Raw genomic sequence first — 14,104 nt, forward strand, 5'->3', positions numbered from 1 at the left:
ACTTACAAGGAGATGGGTGCGACTGTAAAAGAGCAGACAGAAGAGAAACAACATCCCGTACACTGTGAGCCCATCCCGGCGACGCCTTCGTCTTCTCCCTCGCATTCTGTTCCTCACCGATTGTCACCGTGCCCATCCCCACGGATAAGCAAGCTGCTCCTCAGGCACAATGACGGGTTCAATTTCAAGAGTCACCTCCGACAGAGTAGGTGCGTCCTCCCGACTCTTCTTTCTCTTGTTCCTCTTTGACTTTTTGCCGCCGGCCAAGTCGGACTTGGCATCCTCCGTCTCCAGCGGCAAGGCGGGAGCCTCTTCCTGCGCATCTCCCCACGACCTGCGCCATTTCTCCTTCTTCGCCCTGAACCCCCACAGGTCCTCCTCTGCTTCTTCAGCCGCCGGCTGCGTCTCGTCCGTGGGAGTCTCTGTCGACATAGGTTCGTCCGCAGCAGGCTCTTCGGGCTCCTCCACCGCCTCCGCCGCCTCCGTCTCCGGCTCTAGCTCCGGCACCGGCTCCGGCTCCGGCGCGCAGGGCTCCTCGCCACCAGCGGGCCCAGCGCCCTCCTGCTCGACGAGCAACTCGCCCGAGTGGCCGGGATTCCCCGGGGACGGAGAGCGGGGGAAATACGGCCGCCCCTCGTCCACCGTCACCGTGTCGGTCGTGTAGCTCCGCGGGATCCCGGACACGGGGAGGTTCTCCCCCGCACATGCCTGCGCGACGCCCGGCGAGCGACGCGTGTCGAGGCGAGCGAGCACGCGCCGCTCCGTCTCCAGAACCGCGAGCTTGTCCGCGCACCGGGCCCGCTCGGCGTGCGCCGTGTCCCTCTCCCTGATGAAGTAGCGCACGTCGTGGTCCGGCAGGTCCATCACGGCCTCGGGCAGGAACAGCGTCGGCAGCTTCTCCAGGAGGCACTGCTCGACGGCTAGGACGCTAATGTCGTCGACAAACTTTTCTAGGGCGAGCTGCAAACCAGTCAGTATTTTGCGTCCTCGGGCGCTTCGAGTGCCTTGCTTACCTTGTAATAGGCGAGCATGTAGTCGGTCGCCATTTCGGCCCCAGACCGCTCCATGTCGACGTTGATGCTGCGCTTGAGCGAATCGCACAAGTTGAGCGGGTGAATCTTGACGCGGTGCTCTTCTTTAAAGTTTTCGTTGCCTACGAGCTTCTTTACCGTTTCCTCGATTTGTTCGTGGGTCCGCCTTTCTTGTTCCTTTTGCACCATGTCGAGCAGGTAGCTGTTGTATGTAATGGGGTGGCTACACACGTATTGCTTGAGGATTTCGTGAAACTTGGCGCCGAGATCGGCCTTTAGGCTGTCGGTTTCGTTGCTGACGAGATGGTACACGCCGCGCGTGGTTTCGTCGGCGGCAACATGGTCCACGATGGCCTGTGCAATGTCGTCGACGATGCCGAGAATCTCGTGCTTGACATTCATGGCAATGGTCTGCCAGGGCCGGCACTGCTCCACAAACAGCTCTCGGATGATTTGGGAGTTGAAGGTGCCCGGGAGGCCGCGCGTGCGGCTGCGTCTCACAATGGCCATGACCTCGTTGACAAAGGTAGATCGCCACTGGTGGTCGTCGGGGAGCTTGCGGTCCCGGGTGCCCGAGTCGTCGACAATCACGCGGCTCTGCCCCTTTTCCCGCATCTCCTTCTCGAAGCTGGTCAGGGTGTTTTGGATGCGGGCGCGCAGGCGCCTCCGGTAGCCCTCGTCGGATTTGGCACTCCCGAAGAATGCGTCGTTGTACTCGCCATCGACGGCGGCTTTCATGAGGGTTGTGAACTCGCGGCTTACTTGCATCAGGTACTTGCGTTGCTCTGAGATGGTACAGCGCGGCTTGCCCAATCTCTCCAATTGGGCCTTGCGCCTGTCAATGTCCCTATCGACGACCTCGATGATGCTCGGGACTTGTTGCAGGATTTGGTTCCTGAGGATGTTGCTTAGCCTTGGCATGAGGGACTTTATGCCAAGGTAGCTCTGGTCGACTGATGACCAGATGCCCTTGGAGAAGAAGCTCTCTTCGTCTTCGTTGCGCCCAAGGGACGGACTATCCCTCACTTTATGATCCCTATTCTTCAAAACATGCCAGCCAAGCTGGGAAGATAGCTCCGTATTCTTGGCGAGGTGGGCGTACACGGATTCTCTGTCGGACCCGGGCTCTAGAACGTCCGGCTTGGTGATGAGACCCAACGTGCGGCTGCCGTTCGGGTCAAGTTCCCGAACAATCTCGGTGATGTCGCCCAGGTAGGAGTAGTTCTCGGCAGACACAACTGCCAGTATGATACTGTGAGATCTCTTGATATAGTGCCGGACTAGTGCGCGAACAGTTTCGGCATCTTGGGCCATCTCGTCTTGGCCGTCGGCGCGAAATATGCCTGGCAGATCTACCACGGTGAGGTGCGGCTGCGTAGGTCCGCAAAGCTCGACGCGCAGAATGTCGGAGCTGAACATCTTGGCCTCGGACAGGCCCATGGCTTCTTTTGCCTCCCCAATGATGGTCTCGATATCCGGCTTGTCGAAGCTTACGGGGACAGTAAAGACGCCCGATCGGCGTTTTTCGTTGGCGCCTCGTTCTAGGCCGGGATTGATGGAGATCTTGGCGGCCGGAGTGTCCTGCCGACGAAGAACTAGCTCCGTCGTGAATCGAGTGCAAGCGTTGTCTTCTGTGAGAAAGGAAATGCCCGAGATGGCTTCCAGCACGGAGCTCTTGCCCGCGGACCGGCCTCCGCAGACGATGATTTCCGGAAGATGGACATGTTTGCAGACGCCTCCCGATCGAAGCCTGTCAAATGTGTCTAGGAGATCGCGGTGGTCTTCGGATTGGAGTTCAATGAAGGCCATTGTGACGGACTGATGTCTGGTGTTGATGGAATGGGCAGCCGTGATGGGGAAGAGGAAGCAGCTTGTCCAAATGCCCCGACAGCAGCACTGTCTGAAGTATATATCTAACTACTCCGTATTGTCCCCAACCATGGAACACGTATGTCGCTTGCCTGCTGCATGAATGGGGCATCTGCATCTTGTCGGTATGCTTCACCGCTCACTCTATTGCTGCCCAACTGCCCACGACGTATGGCTTCTTTGGCAACCGAGGCGGCCAGGGCCACGTTGTTGCTACCTATTAATGTCAGGCAACTTTCTCGGAAAGATTTGACTAATTGCAGCGTACCAAATCAGCTTTGGGCACGGAGTATGCTGGCCGCAATGCTGCGAAGCCCAACTGCGGCCTCTGTGGGACGGTCTGAGGCCAGCGACGAGTTTATCAGGCCAGGAAAGATGTTGTGTGACCCGCAGAGGGAAGCCTAAAAATGCCAAATTGTTTCGACGTTGAACGGCATGCATCATTAGGGCGCGGTTGGTGTCGATGGCATGGCGTCAATGAGTAGTCGAATCTTGAAGCCATCGCCAGTATGCCCAAGGCACATCTCGTCGCGCCCATCAGGTTCTGAGACCAAGACTACGTTTTCGACGCACAAGTTGTTACGCAGAGCATATCGCCTGCTCGCGCTCGCGTTATAGCCGGTATTTGGAGGTGGCGTGGCACGACAGCGCTCTCCCGCGTCGCTTCTTTTTCGCGAGCTGTACGCTGCGGTGGGTGATATGACCAACCTCGTTCCATGGCAAGTCTGTCGAGTTCTTTATCGAAAACTATGCCCGAGCAGATACTAAGCTTCGCTGAAAATAGTTCCGATGGACCAGTGTTTGGTAGCCTGTGTACTTTGGATCTAGCGTCCACGTCGCAACTTTGCCTAGTAGTACGTCGAACTTGTCTTCTCATGGATGATATTGACGAGCAGTCTTGTGCTATATCAACAGGTTAGTGGCTTTCTTGCTCGCGGCAAGCATCTCCGCATTGTGCATTGTGAAGTGCGTGTGGGTAGTGACATGGCAAGACTAAGATGCATACTCTCCTCCATCGGAGTACCCTTGGGCCAGCTGGGTGCAAGTGAGTCGTGCCACGTTTGGTCAGTTTGTCGCAAGGACAGGGTCGAATCAAAATCGACAACATATCGATCGGCCGGATGTAACCATTCATGGGTCGACGAGCCACCCTTCACGCTGCTACCATGGTTCCCCCATGCTCGTCAACCGCCATCTACATTTCATCCTTCACGTGAAAGCACCATCTCGGGGCCAAATTAAAAGGTTGGTGTGCTAATATTACTCCTAAAAAGGATGTGTTTGATACTGCTGCTCCTAACCGAAATTTCCTATACTCGTCGTGAAATGCCACATGTGCCTTAACGGAAAGAACGGGCATGTTGTTAATGAAGTGCAACGTCCTTGTACTCGTCGTCAAACACAACGAGGGCTTCCACACCTCCCTTATCCACCACCTCGGTGTCGACAATCAATGTCGCCAACAATTTTGCCGGCTCGTCCTTGCTGTAGTTGTCGCTGACCACATGATGGCAGCCGGGAGCCTCGAACCAGCTTCCGCCCTGGCTAAAGACCCGAGTAGGCTCGCTGTTCATCTTGTTGAGCAAAGTGCCCTGGAGAACAACCGCAGAAACAGCGGCTCCGGCGTGTGTGTGCGGCGGAGTCGACGAATTGGGAGGGAATGTCACCATGAGGCCGATGCTAGACTTTCCAGGGATGTTGGGAAGCTTATATTGATACGCAAGCTCCACCTGGGGAAGCGGTCGGCTATTCGGAAAATAATGAGTCAGCTATTCAGCAGCTGCGTTTGGTCAGGGTCAATTCCATGGATGCAGTGTATACCTTCTGTCGTATTTGGGGGGATCGGGTACGATTCGGCCTTGCTCCATTTTGATGAGTGTTTGTTCAAGTTTAAAGTAAAGTCTGAACTAGCTTATCCAAGTCCAGGTTTTGCGTGTCAATGACTTCTGATGCGCTTCTTGATGAAAAAGCCGTTGGTCTATAGAGTTAGATATAAGTATATATAGCCTCACTCTTCGTGTTGGGCCCCGCATGGCCATCGACAGCAACCCACACTTTAGCCTTCCCACGGTTTCCCTGATCCCCGGCCATAGGCTATCCGGGTAAGCGTGGCGTGGGTGGAGAGTCGATGTCGGGCTATTTTCCGTTGTCCATGAGCCATCAGCCCAGCCAAGAGCCGTGGCGTTTTGCTCCCAGACATGGTGATGCCTATGTGACGAATCTTTGGCGATTCCCGACTTCTCAAGTTGCTCCGAGCAAGCCGGAATGGCGAAAAAGGCTTCGATGCCGTATATTGCAGCCGACCAAAATGCATAACAAATGCGCCTCTTTGCAAGCAATATAAGGCCGTGTCATCCCCTTGAGCCATCGAAACACCACTGGCGCATGCGGGCCATGCTCAAATCTCCATTCGTCTATACAGACCTATTCTAAGTACCGTCACCGTCATACTTGAACGAAACATTACAATTGCCTCAAATGGCGTCGCCTTCCCTTCCCAGCACCATGAAAGTGGTGCACCAACCCGACCCCAACTCGACGCGCCTCGTCCTTGAAGACGCGCCACTGCCGACCATTTCCCGCCCGGACGAGTGTCTTGTCCGTGTTTACACCACTACGCCGTGCGCGGGTGAACTACACTGGGAGACATGGTTTCCTTCCCTCTTTGCGCCCGGGCGAGAGAGAGTCCCCTGCACCGAGGCTGCAGGCGTTGTCGCCAAACTCGCTGACAGCGACGAGGCCCGGGCCTCTGGCTTCAAAATCGGAGACGAGGTGTTTTTCCGCCTCGAGCCGTCTCAAACCGGCAACCTGCGTCAATACACCCTAGCTCGACTCTCTCAAATGGCACACAAGTCCAAGAACGTGGGATGGACAGATGCCGGGGCGACGCCACTAAGTGCACTCACGGCCTGGCAGGGCGTCTTCCAACATGGGGTCCTGGATGAAAAGGCAGTGTTTGGAGATGAAGCAGCCCGAGAGAAAAATAGGACTCTCAAGGTGCTTATTACAGGAGCCTCTGGTGTCGTGGGCAGCTGGGCGGTTCAGTTTGCATCTCTCGCCGGAGCAGGCCAGGTTATCACCGTCGCTGGCGGCCACGCCGGCGAATATGTTCGAAAGCTGGGCGCGACAGACGTGTTGGACTACAAGAAGCAGAGTATTTCCGACTGGGTGGCCGTGAATTCATCGGAGCGCGAGGTAGATGCCGCTTTCGACTGCGTTGGCGGATCAACGCTTGCGTCGTGCTGGTCTGCCGTGAAAGAAGGGGGTGTATTGCACAGCATCACCGGCGACCCGCAGCAGTCGAAGCCAGAGTCGATTACGAAGAAGCTTGCCGAGGCAAAGTGGTTCCTGGTTGAACCCAACGGTAAGCAGCTGGGGGCAATTTCTAAGCTGCAAGGAGAAGGCAAGTGTGTCACCAAGGTGGATAGTTTGGTTGATCTTGCCGATTTCCAGGAAGCGTTTGATAAGGTTGAGGACAAAAAGGCAAATGGCAAGGTAGTTATCCGAGTCCAGGGTTGGTGATGCCTGTATGTTGGCTTTTTCCTTTCAAGTTATGAGTGTGGGCAAATTAATGTGAACAAGAATGTTTTCCTATAACGATAGCTAGGCTGAATTAATCATTATAAATTCGTTGGTCAGGTTTATTATTTACGCTTTGACTTTATATTCCTTCCACTGGGGTCATTAGCAGATGTTTAGTAGATGACTTACTTGCGAACCCGGCAATGAAAATCTAGAAATCTTGATTTCCGTCAACTGCTTGAACAGGCTTTATCGGTGGCTCTTGATTTGCGTAACCTGTGTGGCCGAAATCCAAAGTGTCTATATCAAAGTTAGTCATGCTAGGGCTATGTAAGACAAAGTTAGATCATACTGACATGGCCAATCTGATACGTAAGCATAGTATGTACTCACATGATCCCTAAGTTTTGAGCCGTGTTTTCTTATCGATCAAAGCACAGTCCACCCCCCCCAACGCCTCATTCTTCTCTTGTTTTGTTGGGGCCAAGTCCACTCTGGAGCGCGCCCAACCGTCCGTTCACCGTGGGCCTCGTTGTCGTTGGGGTATAGAATTGAGAAGCCGCGGGGGTATTCATTTCACGAATTGGGTATTCATGGAAGAGCCGTACAAAAAATAGGCCGTGGTGGTAACATGAAGATGCTGTAAGTAGCGGTGTGTCATCCTCAATAACTACCAAGTACCTAGGTAGTTGGTTAAGCTACATAAAACTACCTAGGCTTAATAAGCGAATCTGGCTTAGAAAGATCCGTATACGTTTATCTTGATACATAAATTATTTTACAGATGCTCAGAAATCGAATAGTCTCATGTCGAGCTGGGTAGCAGCAAAAGCGGCAGATTTTATCCTCATACCTAACCTGAAAGCTGGAAATACCGGACTAGTCGAATGAAAAGTCGGCAAGAGTCAAGGTTTAACGATGATTGGCAAGTTACTCCCTCGACTGGAACCCTCGCTCGCAGATCGCGGCGGCGCAGAAGGCGTCCGACGACGGCCGGGCCAACGCCGACGCCGCCGGCAAGGAACTCGCGGCGCCCCAGGCCGAACTGGACGTCGCCCAGCGCAAGGCGGACGCTGCCCAGGGCATCCGCTTCGTCTCCAAGGACCAGTTGACAACTCGACACCACTCCACGGCCGTGGCGCAGGTGTCGTTCAAAGTGGCCCTCTCCACGCTCTCCACGGTGCCTTGGACGCCACGGACAAGTCTGGTACCACCATCCTGGCCAGTCAGATACTGCAGAATTTGTCTTGACAGGTATCGATGGATCTGATGGGCAGCTAACTCAATGAGTCATTTATTTCACCTGTTTTGCACTATCCTTCTGCCAAATACGGGCACCAAGAGGGCAACGGCAGCCAAATACATCGTCACCCATTCAAATCCACCCGCAAAATGTCAGCGCCAATGCAAGACCCTGGAGAAAAGTCACTTTCAAGGCTCTTGGCCACACTGAGCACCATCCTTCATCCTACAACCTACGTTTTCGCGACCGTCAAAGACGAAGCAAAGTTACCACCCGTGTCGGCGATTCAGCTCTTCTTCCGGGAGACAGAGGGCCTCACTGTGATAACAAGCCTTGATTACGCCAAATCTCACGGCCTGGAGTATTTCTTTCCTTGCAAGATGATTACGCTGGATGTGACGTCCAGTTTGGAGGCGGTGGGGTTTATGGCGGTGATTGCGACCAGGCTGGCAACCAAGGACATGGGAGTGAACCCCGTCAGTGGATTTTATCATGATCATCTATTTGTTCCTCTTGGGAGGGAAAACGAGGCAATTGAGATGTTGAAAGAGTTGGCAGAGGAGAAGAGGAGTGAAAGTACTAGTTGGGCAGGAGACGTATCACACAAGTAGGCAACAACTTCAGGACTGCTTCCCCCTTGAGCCGATATGGACATACGAGCCCGCGTACTTTGTATCCATAACATCAAACTATTGATCAAATTCTTTGTTGAGATGATGAAGATGAAACTTCGCCGGTGGATTGCATTGATCCTGTCGCATCTTAAAAAACGTAATGCTGCATACAAAGCCCATGAAGCATCGGGCGGGCTAGAATCAATTAGAAACTAAAGATTTACAGTGTTTGACCATGGATTGAGCTTCTTTGTATCATTTATTTCTATTGTGGACCAAGATAGGAACCCAGGTGCGTTCATTATATTCCTCCTCGGGTTTGTGTGTCAAGGATGTCTGCATAGCTAAGACGTCTGAACCTGACCAGCACTGCCATTACTGTCATTGGCATAGATACTATGCTGCTTGGCTAAATCATATTCCTGCATTGACGTGGAGGTGAACTCCTGATGAGAAGCCGTTGTTATAGACAGCACTTTGTCTTTGACAAGGGCTGGAAACAAGAGTTCTATTCATGCAGATAACTTCTTTTGGTATCAATGGCCCTTGTAGACAGAAGGATTGTATTTATGCAAAGCAACGGTGAGTGTCCAGGCCTGGGGCGACAGATATCCAAGGCCTCCCACTATGTCTTCGAGCTCTGGTGTAACTATCGTCGGGGTCGAGGGTCTGCACGCGCCGTGACATCGTGATACCCGTGTGACATGTAAAAAAGGGAAAACTATGGTGAATATTAAAATTGATTCACAGTGTTGAGTTACATATCTTTAGCACGAATTGAGAATTAAATATGCCACCTTTCTAGATTGAAACGATCTCCTCGTGTCATTATTTAAATCAGCACGGACTGCAACATTGTATATTTCAAAATAACGCCATAGTCTACAAGATAATCCGCATCAAGTATGCGTACCCGGCAATACAGAAGACTGATACCACTCTAGTCCTCAGCGTCTGCTTCCGGCAAGGGTGCCTGCTGTGTGATATAGAAGCCTAAATCGGCGTCAATGTTGGGAATTGTCACCATCTCGTTTTTCGATTTACGCTCTTGGATTCCCAACTTGTCGCTCTTTGGTTGCTCAATCCACGAAAATCCATTTCCCCAGTAATCATATCTTCGTCCCCTGTACGCCCAGTTATAGTCCTCCCATCTATCTTCAGCCAGGACCTGCATGTACTGCAACGAGCTGCCTGGCCATAGCGCTGTAATCTTACCATCCCTAGTTTTCTTATCTTTTGAAGAGTTAGTAGACTATGCAAAAATTTTTGGGGTATCAAAAAAAAAACCTACACCAACTGAGGCATGACCCCGTCCACACCGTCTTCTTCATAAACTCACAGACGCGACTGTCAAAGTCGGCCTGCGCTTCGGGTTTTACATCGAATGAAGATGCTCCGTATCTGATAGCGCGCTGAAGTAGCCTGATGAAATAATCGCTCGTCCCTTCCAAGGGTCCTGCAAAGTATGTTAGACTAGTAAACCATACCAGAAAGATTCCAACATACCCATGAAAGCGCCGTTGGAAATAGGTGTGTTTGGCCCAAGAAACGTGAGATAATTGGGAAACCCAGAAACACCGGTTCCGAAATATGAAGTTGGTTCATCTGCCCAGATGTCTTGAAGGTTGACTCCATCACGGCCTAATAAGGGGAACTGTGGCCTGAAACTATTATTGAATCCAGTCGCTGCGACAATGATATCCACTGGGTGCTCGACGCCTTCAGACACGATTCCATGTGGCTTTACTTCTTCAATCGCGTTAAACACGGCCGTAACATTCTCCTCCTGAATACTGTAAAGAAACTGTTCACAGGGATTCACGCGGCGGCAGCCTACTTCAAACTTAGGAACAAGGTGATCCTGCAGGCTTTCGTCTCTTATTAGAGACCGCATTCGTGTTTCCAGCATTTGTCGAAAATTCTGCTGTTCCGGAGAATTCTTAAACAGGGCTTTGAACATGCCATTTAAATTTGAGTTGATCTCCTTTCGCATCTGGGCATACTTTGCCGGGTCTTGTCTGAAATATGCCTGTTCGTCGTTCGTGTAGCCGCGATTTGGTGATTCTGACTCAGTATCAACCATTGGCGGCGCAATCCATGGAGGAGTGCGAATATATACCCGTACCGAACTGCATACAGGCTGAAGCTGCGGTAGAATCTGGACTGCGCTGGAGCCTGATCCGATGAGTGCCACCTTTTTGCCACGCAGATCTAGTTCAGAGTCCCATGCAGCCGTATGTACCACCTTACCCGCGAAGCTTTTGAGCCCTTTGAGGTCAGGCAATTGAGGATGGTGGAGGATACCCCCAGCATTGATTAGTATTTCGCAATCAATCGTAGTCCCGTCACTAATGCCCACAGACCAAGTGCCAGTCGATTCAATCCATTTGGCCGAGGTGACTTTGGTGTTGTAGCGAATGTATCGTTCCAGGTTAAAGTGCTTGACTACTTTTTTGAGATAGTCGTGAATCTCTTCTGATGAGGAGTATCTAGAAGGGTTAGGGTTATACCTACATTAGGATGAATGGTGACATACAATTTCGACCACGAAGGGTTTGGCGCAAAGGCGTATTGGTAGCAGTGGCTCGGAACGTCGCATGCGCAACCTATATCCGGTAAGATTTCCGAATCATGTCAAGAACTAGAACAACTTGAACGAACCTGGATATTTGTTCTCGTACCAAGTTCCTCCAAGGTCAGGATTCTTTTCTAGAATCTGAAACTCGACAAAATCATTCAAGTGATGCTGTAGCTTATAGGCTAGTTTTATTCCAGTCAGGTCCTCAAGATCGCCCAGGGTCTCTAACTTTTCGAAATTTAGCCATCTTACCCATGAGGATGCCGGATACTCTATCACAATTGTTAGTGAGATGGTTCTTCTGCTTTGTCAAGTCTATATGCTCACCCGGCTCCTATTACTATACAGCGTGTTTTCTGATCTGAAGGCATCGTGCGTTGCGAGGAAATATAGTTGGTGCTTGTTCTTGATACTACATACGAAAGTATATATATGAACAGGCACGCGTGTAGGAGAGTGGAGTTTTTTGATTGTCATCGCCAAAGAATTACGGTACTTAAACGTGTTTTATTTTTCGATTCTCGTATTAATACATAGACTTCAACTTGAGATTCTGGATGCGTATCTCGTTTATGTCCCGTGCCTGGAGCCACTTTCCCAAAGAAGGCGAGTGCATATTCAAAGCCCAAAGGCCTCCGATGTCTGACTAGTTTTGGATAGCGGTCACTGTTCCTTGAAGTCTTCGATAGGTAGTTTCATGACGTGATGCGACTCAGCATTCTCACGTGAACCAGAGGTTGCCCGCACATCAAGCCATCAAATATTCATTGCCCATCCATTATTTCTATACATTTTCCGAAATACTTTGCCGTGACGGAAAGTGCGAAAGTAAGACTAATTGGCCAGAATACTATTTTTAGATAGTATGATGACTAGGTATTGTACTGGAACATGACAAAATTGATGCAGGCAACTACCCTAGATTAATTGTCAACGAAATAAAAGGAGGTATAATTGCTGTTCAACTAGACCGCGTTCATTTTGTGACACTAATGAATTCTGTAGCACTGGGAGATTTTGTTGAATCGATGGACGCAAATGCTGCAGACTTATTTCTATTGTTTTCTCGCTTTGGCATATTCGCATTCTACTATCAAATTTCAGGGCTCGGTATTTATTGTTTATACATCTTATCTAGAGTTTAATATATCCAATCACTGCTAAATCGTTTTTACGAATCAAATGATCTTATCGACCATCCCACCTAAAACCAAGGCATGATGTATATTTGTAATTCATCACTAAAATGACTCCCCCGTACCAGCCTAATCAAGACCAAGCTCAATTTTCTTGTACGGAGAGGGTTCACGACGGAATGCATCGAAAGCTACAGGAACATCTGGCACTGCAAGCAAGTGGCTCAAGTCAGTTCACGGTGACTCCTCACAACGGATATCCAAACAAGTACTTACAAACCGGCCAATTCCCACTTTCAAACGAGTGCAAGTATACGCTCAAATACGGCTTGTTGTTACGGTATGAAAACGAAATGTACGTATGAATATAATTCAGGGATTCATGGTCGTCATGTGGGCTGTGCAAGAATTATATGAGTACGGATTATAGGTTTCAATCTTTGATGTTGACAACACTCACAATGATTTCTGAAGAAAGGCCCTGTACTTTGTAGCCATTTCGCTCCACCCGCGTCTTTCAAAAAAGACTGTCAACGCATTGGTCACATCCAAGTCACTCATGCCAAACACAGTGAAATACACTTGGGGTTCGGGTGTGGGATCGTCATGGTGCAGCGTATAATTGACCATGGATGGGAGTCGCTCGTCTGGGACTTTCCCCAAGGCCAGGTACGGCTCTGGATAACTCCGCAAACCGGGGGGAATCCGAAGCAGATCCCAAAGCTCGCGGATGAGGTCGAGTCCATCCATTGTCGATTGATCGGTGAGTTGTCCGCCCAATGTCCACAAGTCTTCCATGGCGGACAATGACACCATCTGCTCCAGGAGGTAAATCTTGATGCGAGACTTGGCGGGATCGACCAGGTCGCACGATAAAAGCCGTGGATGTAGAGCGCCGCAGTCACCTGTTTGTGCACGACTATTTCGTGATATAACAAATCCTTCCAACCTTTCAAAAGCTGCGCGGATACTGCTATATTGCAGAGACAACTTGTGCACAGAGCCGAAAATGAGCTCGTGCATGGATTTACCCGTAGCAAGAGACTTTAACGCAGGGTATATGTATACTTTGACTGCGAATTGATTGCCTTTGAGATCCAAGGCTAGCTTGTTTTGCGTCTTAATCTCATCTTTTGCCAGACCGTTGTCGAATAAATATGCAGACTCGGCCGTATTAAGAGTGAGCTCTCGCTTGAAGTACTTGAACCACTCGACATCAATTCCTGCTTGGATCTGTACGAGTTTCTGTAAACTCTCCCAAATGGCTAGTGTGTTGTACGGATCCTTCTGTGTCCCACTTGCGGCGTTGATGGGCTCATATGTATATCGAACGACAGAGTTGGAACAGTTTAAGCTCAGTTCGAATGGGATTCCGTATCTCGTCAAGATGCTTAGCCATCGTTCCTTGTCATTCGTGGGATAAACGCCCAGAAACGGAATGACGTGCTTCTTGTATATCCCCAAATGTCGGTATTGTGTGTCGATGGTATGGCCGGCGGTCTGAAGCATAGCTTCAAACATGGGCGCCGTGCTATGCCACCAAAGTTTCTGGTCGTCATTCGGGAAATCGAAGATGAGACTGAGTGTCTCATAGACACTGTGGCCCATTCGTTCTTCAATTTTCATCGTAAAGCAAAGTATTATGTGAGAAGAGAATGCGTTTATTCGAGGCGGAAAGATGAGATTCAACACTGATTGCAACGCTCAGAGGGATAAACAAGCATGGTATTTGCAAGGTTGAGATTCGTTCCTAGGATAATGAATATGACCTTATACTGTCGTGTTAAATAAGGAGGTATTTGGAGTCTTTCATGATGAGGTCAGATTGCTGATAGTGACAACAATTCTGCGGATCGGGGAAGCCGACTCGGGTTATATTGGATAAAAAGTAACAAAGCTGGAGCGATTGCGTAAGTCTTCCTAGTGAGGGAACTCCAGCAGCGATCGGGCCGGCCACGGAGCTCCCGAAGATGCAGTATACCTTCAATGATTGCCGCAGCTACCTTCGGAGTTGTTGCAAACAGAGGCCATCTGTTCGATACATTCTCTCGGCGTAGCTTCGGGGAGTTGATATTTGCACGGAAGTCAGTTTCCTAACAATGGACACAAAT

General features: G+C 50.5%; 6 protein-coding genes across 6 annotated transcripts; 2 read left to right on the forward strand and 4 right to left on the reverse strand.

The window, feature by feature from the left end:
• Nucleotides 1-123: 123 nt before the first annotated feature.
• Nucleotides 124-2,840, reverse strand: MAA_06732 (vacuolar sorting protein 1; the record flags this gene model as incomplete). The annotated part of the gene is made up of 2 exons (XM_007824730.1): nt 124-960; nt 1,014-2,840. The coding sequence occupies 2 exons, from the start codon at nt 2,838-2,840 to the stop codon at nt 124-126; spliced, it is 2,664 nt and encodes an 887-aa protein (XP_007822921.1).
• Nucleotides 2,841-4,264: 1,424 nt separating this feature from the next.
• MAA_06733 (cupin domain protein) lies at nt 4,265-4,768 on the reverse strand (the record flags this gene model as incomplete). The annotated part of the gene is made up of 2 exons (XM_007824731.1): nt 4,265-4,646; nt 4,722-4,768. The coding sequence occupies 2 exons, from the start codon at nt 4,766-4,768 to the stop codon at nt 4,265-4,267; spliced, it is 429 nt and encodes a 142-aa protein (XP_007822922.1).
• Nucleotides 4,769-5,378: 610 nt separating this feature from the next.
• MAA_06734 (Alcohol dehydrogenase superfamily, zinc-type) lies at nt 5,379-6,422 on the forward strand (the record flags this gene model as incomplete). The annotated part of the gene is made up of 1 exon (XM_007824732.1): nt 5,379-6,422. One exon carries the CDS (start codon nt 5,379-5,381, stop codon nt 6,420-6,422), a length of 1,044 nt encoding a protein of 347 aa, XP_007822923.1.
• A 631-nt stretch (nt 6,423-7,053) lies between these two features.
• Nucleotides 7,054-8,276, forward strand: MAA_11626 (uncharacterized protein; the record flags this gene model as incomplete). Its single annotated transcript, XM_011412541.1, has 3 exons — nt 7,054-7,064; nt 7,353-7,629; nt 7,713-8,276. 3 exons carry the CDS (start codon nt 7,054-7,056, stop codon nt 8,274-8,276), a joined length of 852 nt encoding a protein of 283 aa, XP_011410843.1.
• Nucleotides 8,277-9,219: 943 nt separating this feature from the next.
• Nucleotides 9,220-11,113, reverse strand: MAA_06735 (Flavin monooxygenase-like protein; the record flags this gene model as incomplete). Its single annotated transcript, XM_007824733.2, has 6 exons — nt 9,220-9,512; nt 9,619-9,735; nt 9,786-10,768; nt 10,816-10,885; nt 10,941-11,039; nt 11,110-11,113. 6 exons carry the CDS (start codon nt 11,111-11,113, stop codon nt 9,220-9,222), a joined length of 1,566 nt encoding a protein of 521 aa, XP_007822924.2.
• A 1,336-nt stretch (nt 11,114-12,449) lies between these two features.
• MAA_06736 (Aromatic prenyltransferase, DMATS type) lies at nt 12,450-13,619 on the reverse strand (the record flags this gene model as incomplete). Its single annotated transcript, XM_007824734.2, has 1 exon — nt 12,450-13,619. One exon carries the CDS (start codon nt 13,617-13,619, stop codon nt 12,450-12,452), a length of 1,170 nt encoding a protein of 389 aa, XP_007822925.2.
• Nucleotides 13,620-14,104: the final 485 nt, after the last annotated feature.

The sequence above is a fragment of the Metarhizium robertsii genome, assembly GCF_000187425.2.
Source record: "Metarhizium robertsii ARSEF 23 chromosome Unknown MAA_Scf_11, whole genome shotgun sequence".
NCBI classification, from domain to species: Eukaryota; Fungi; Ascomycota; class Sordariomycetes; order Hypocreales; family Clavicipitaceae; genus Metarhizium; species Metarhizium robertsii.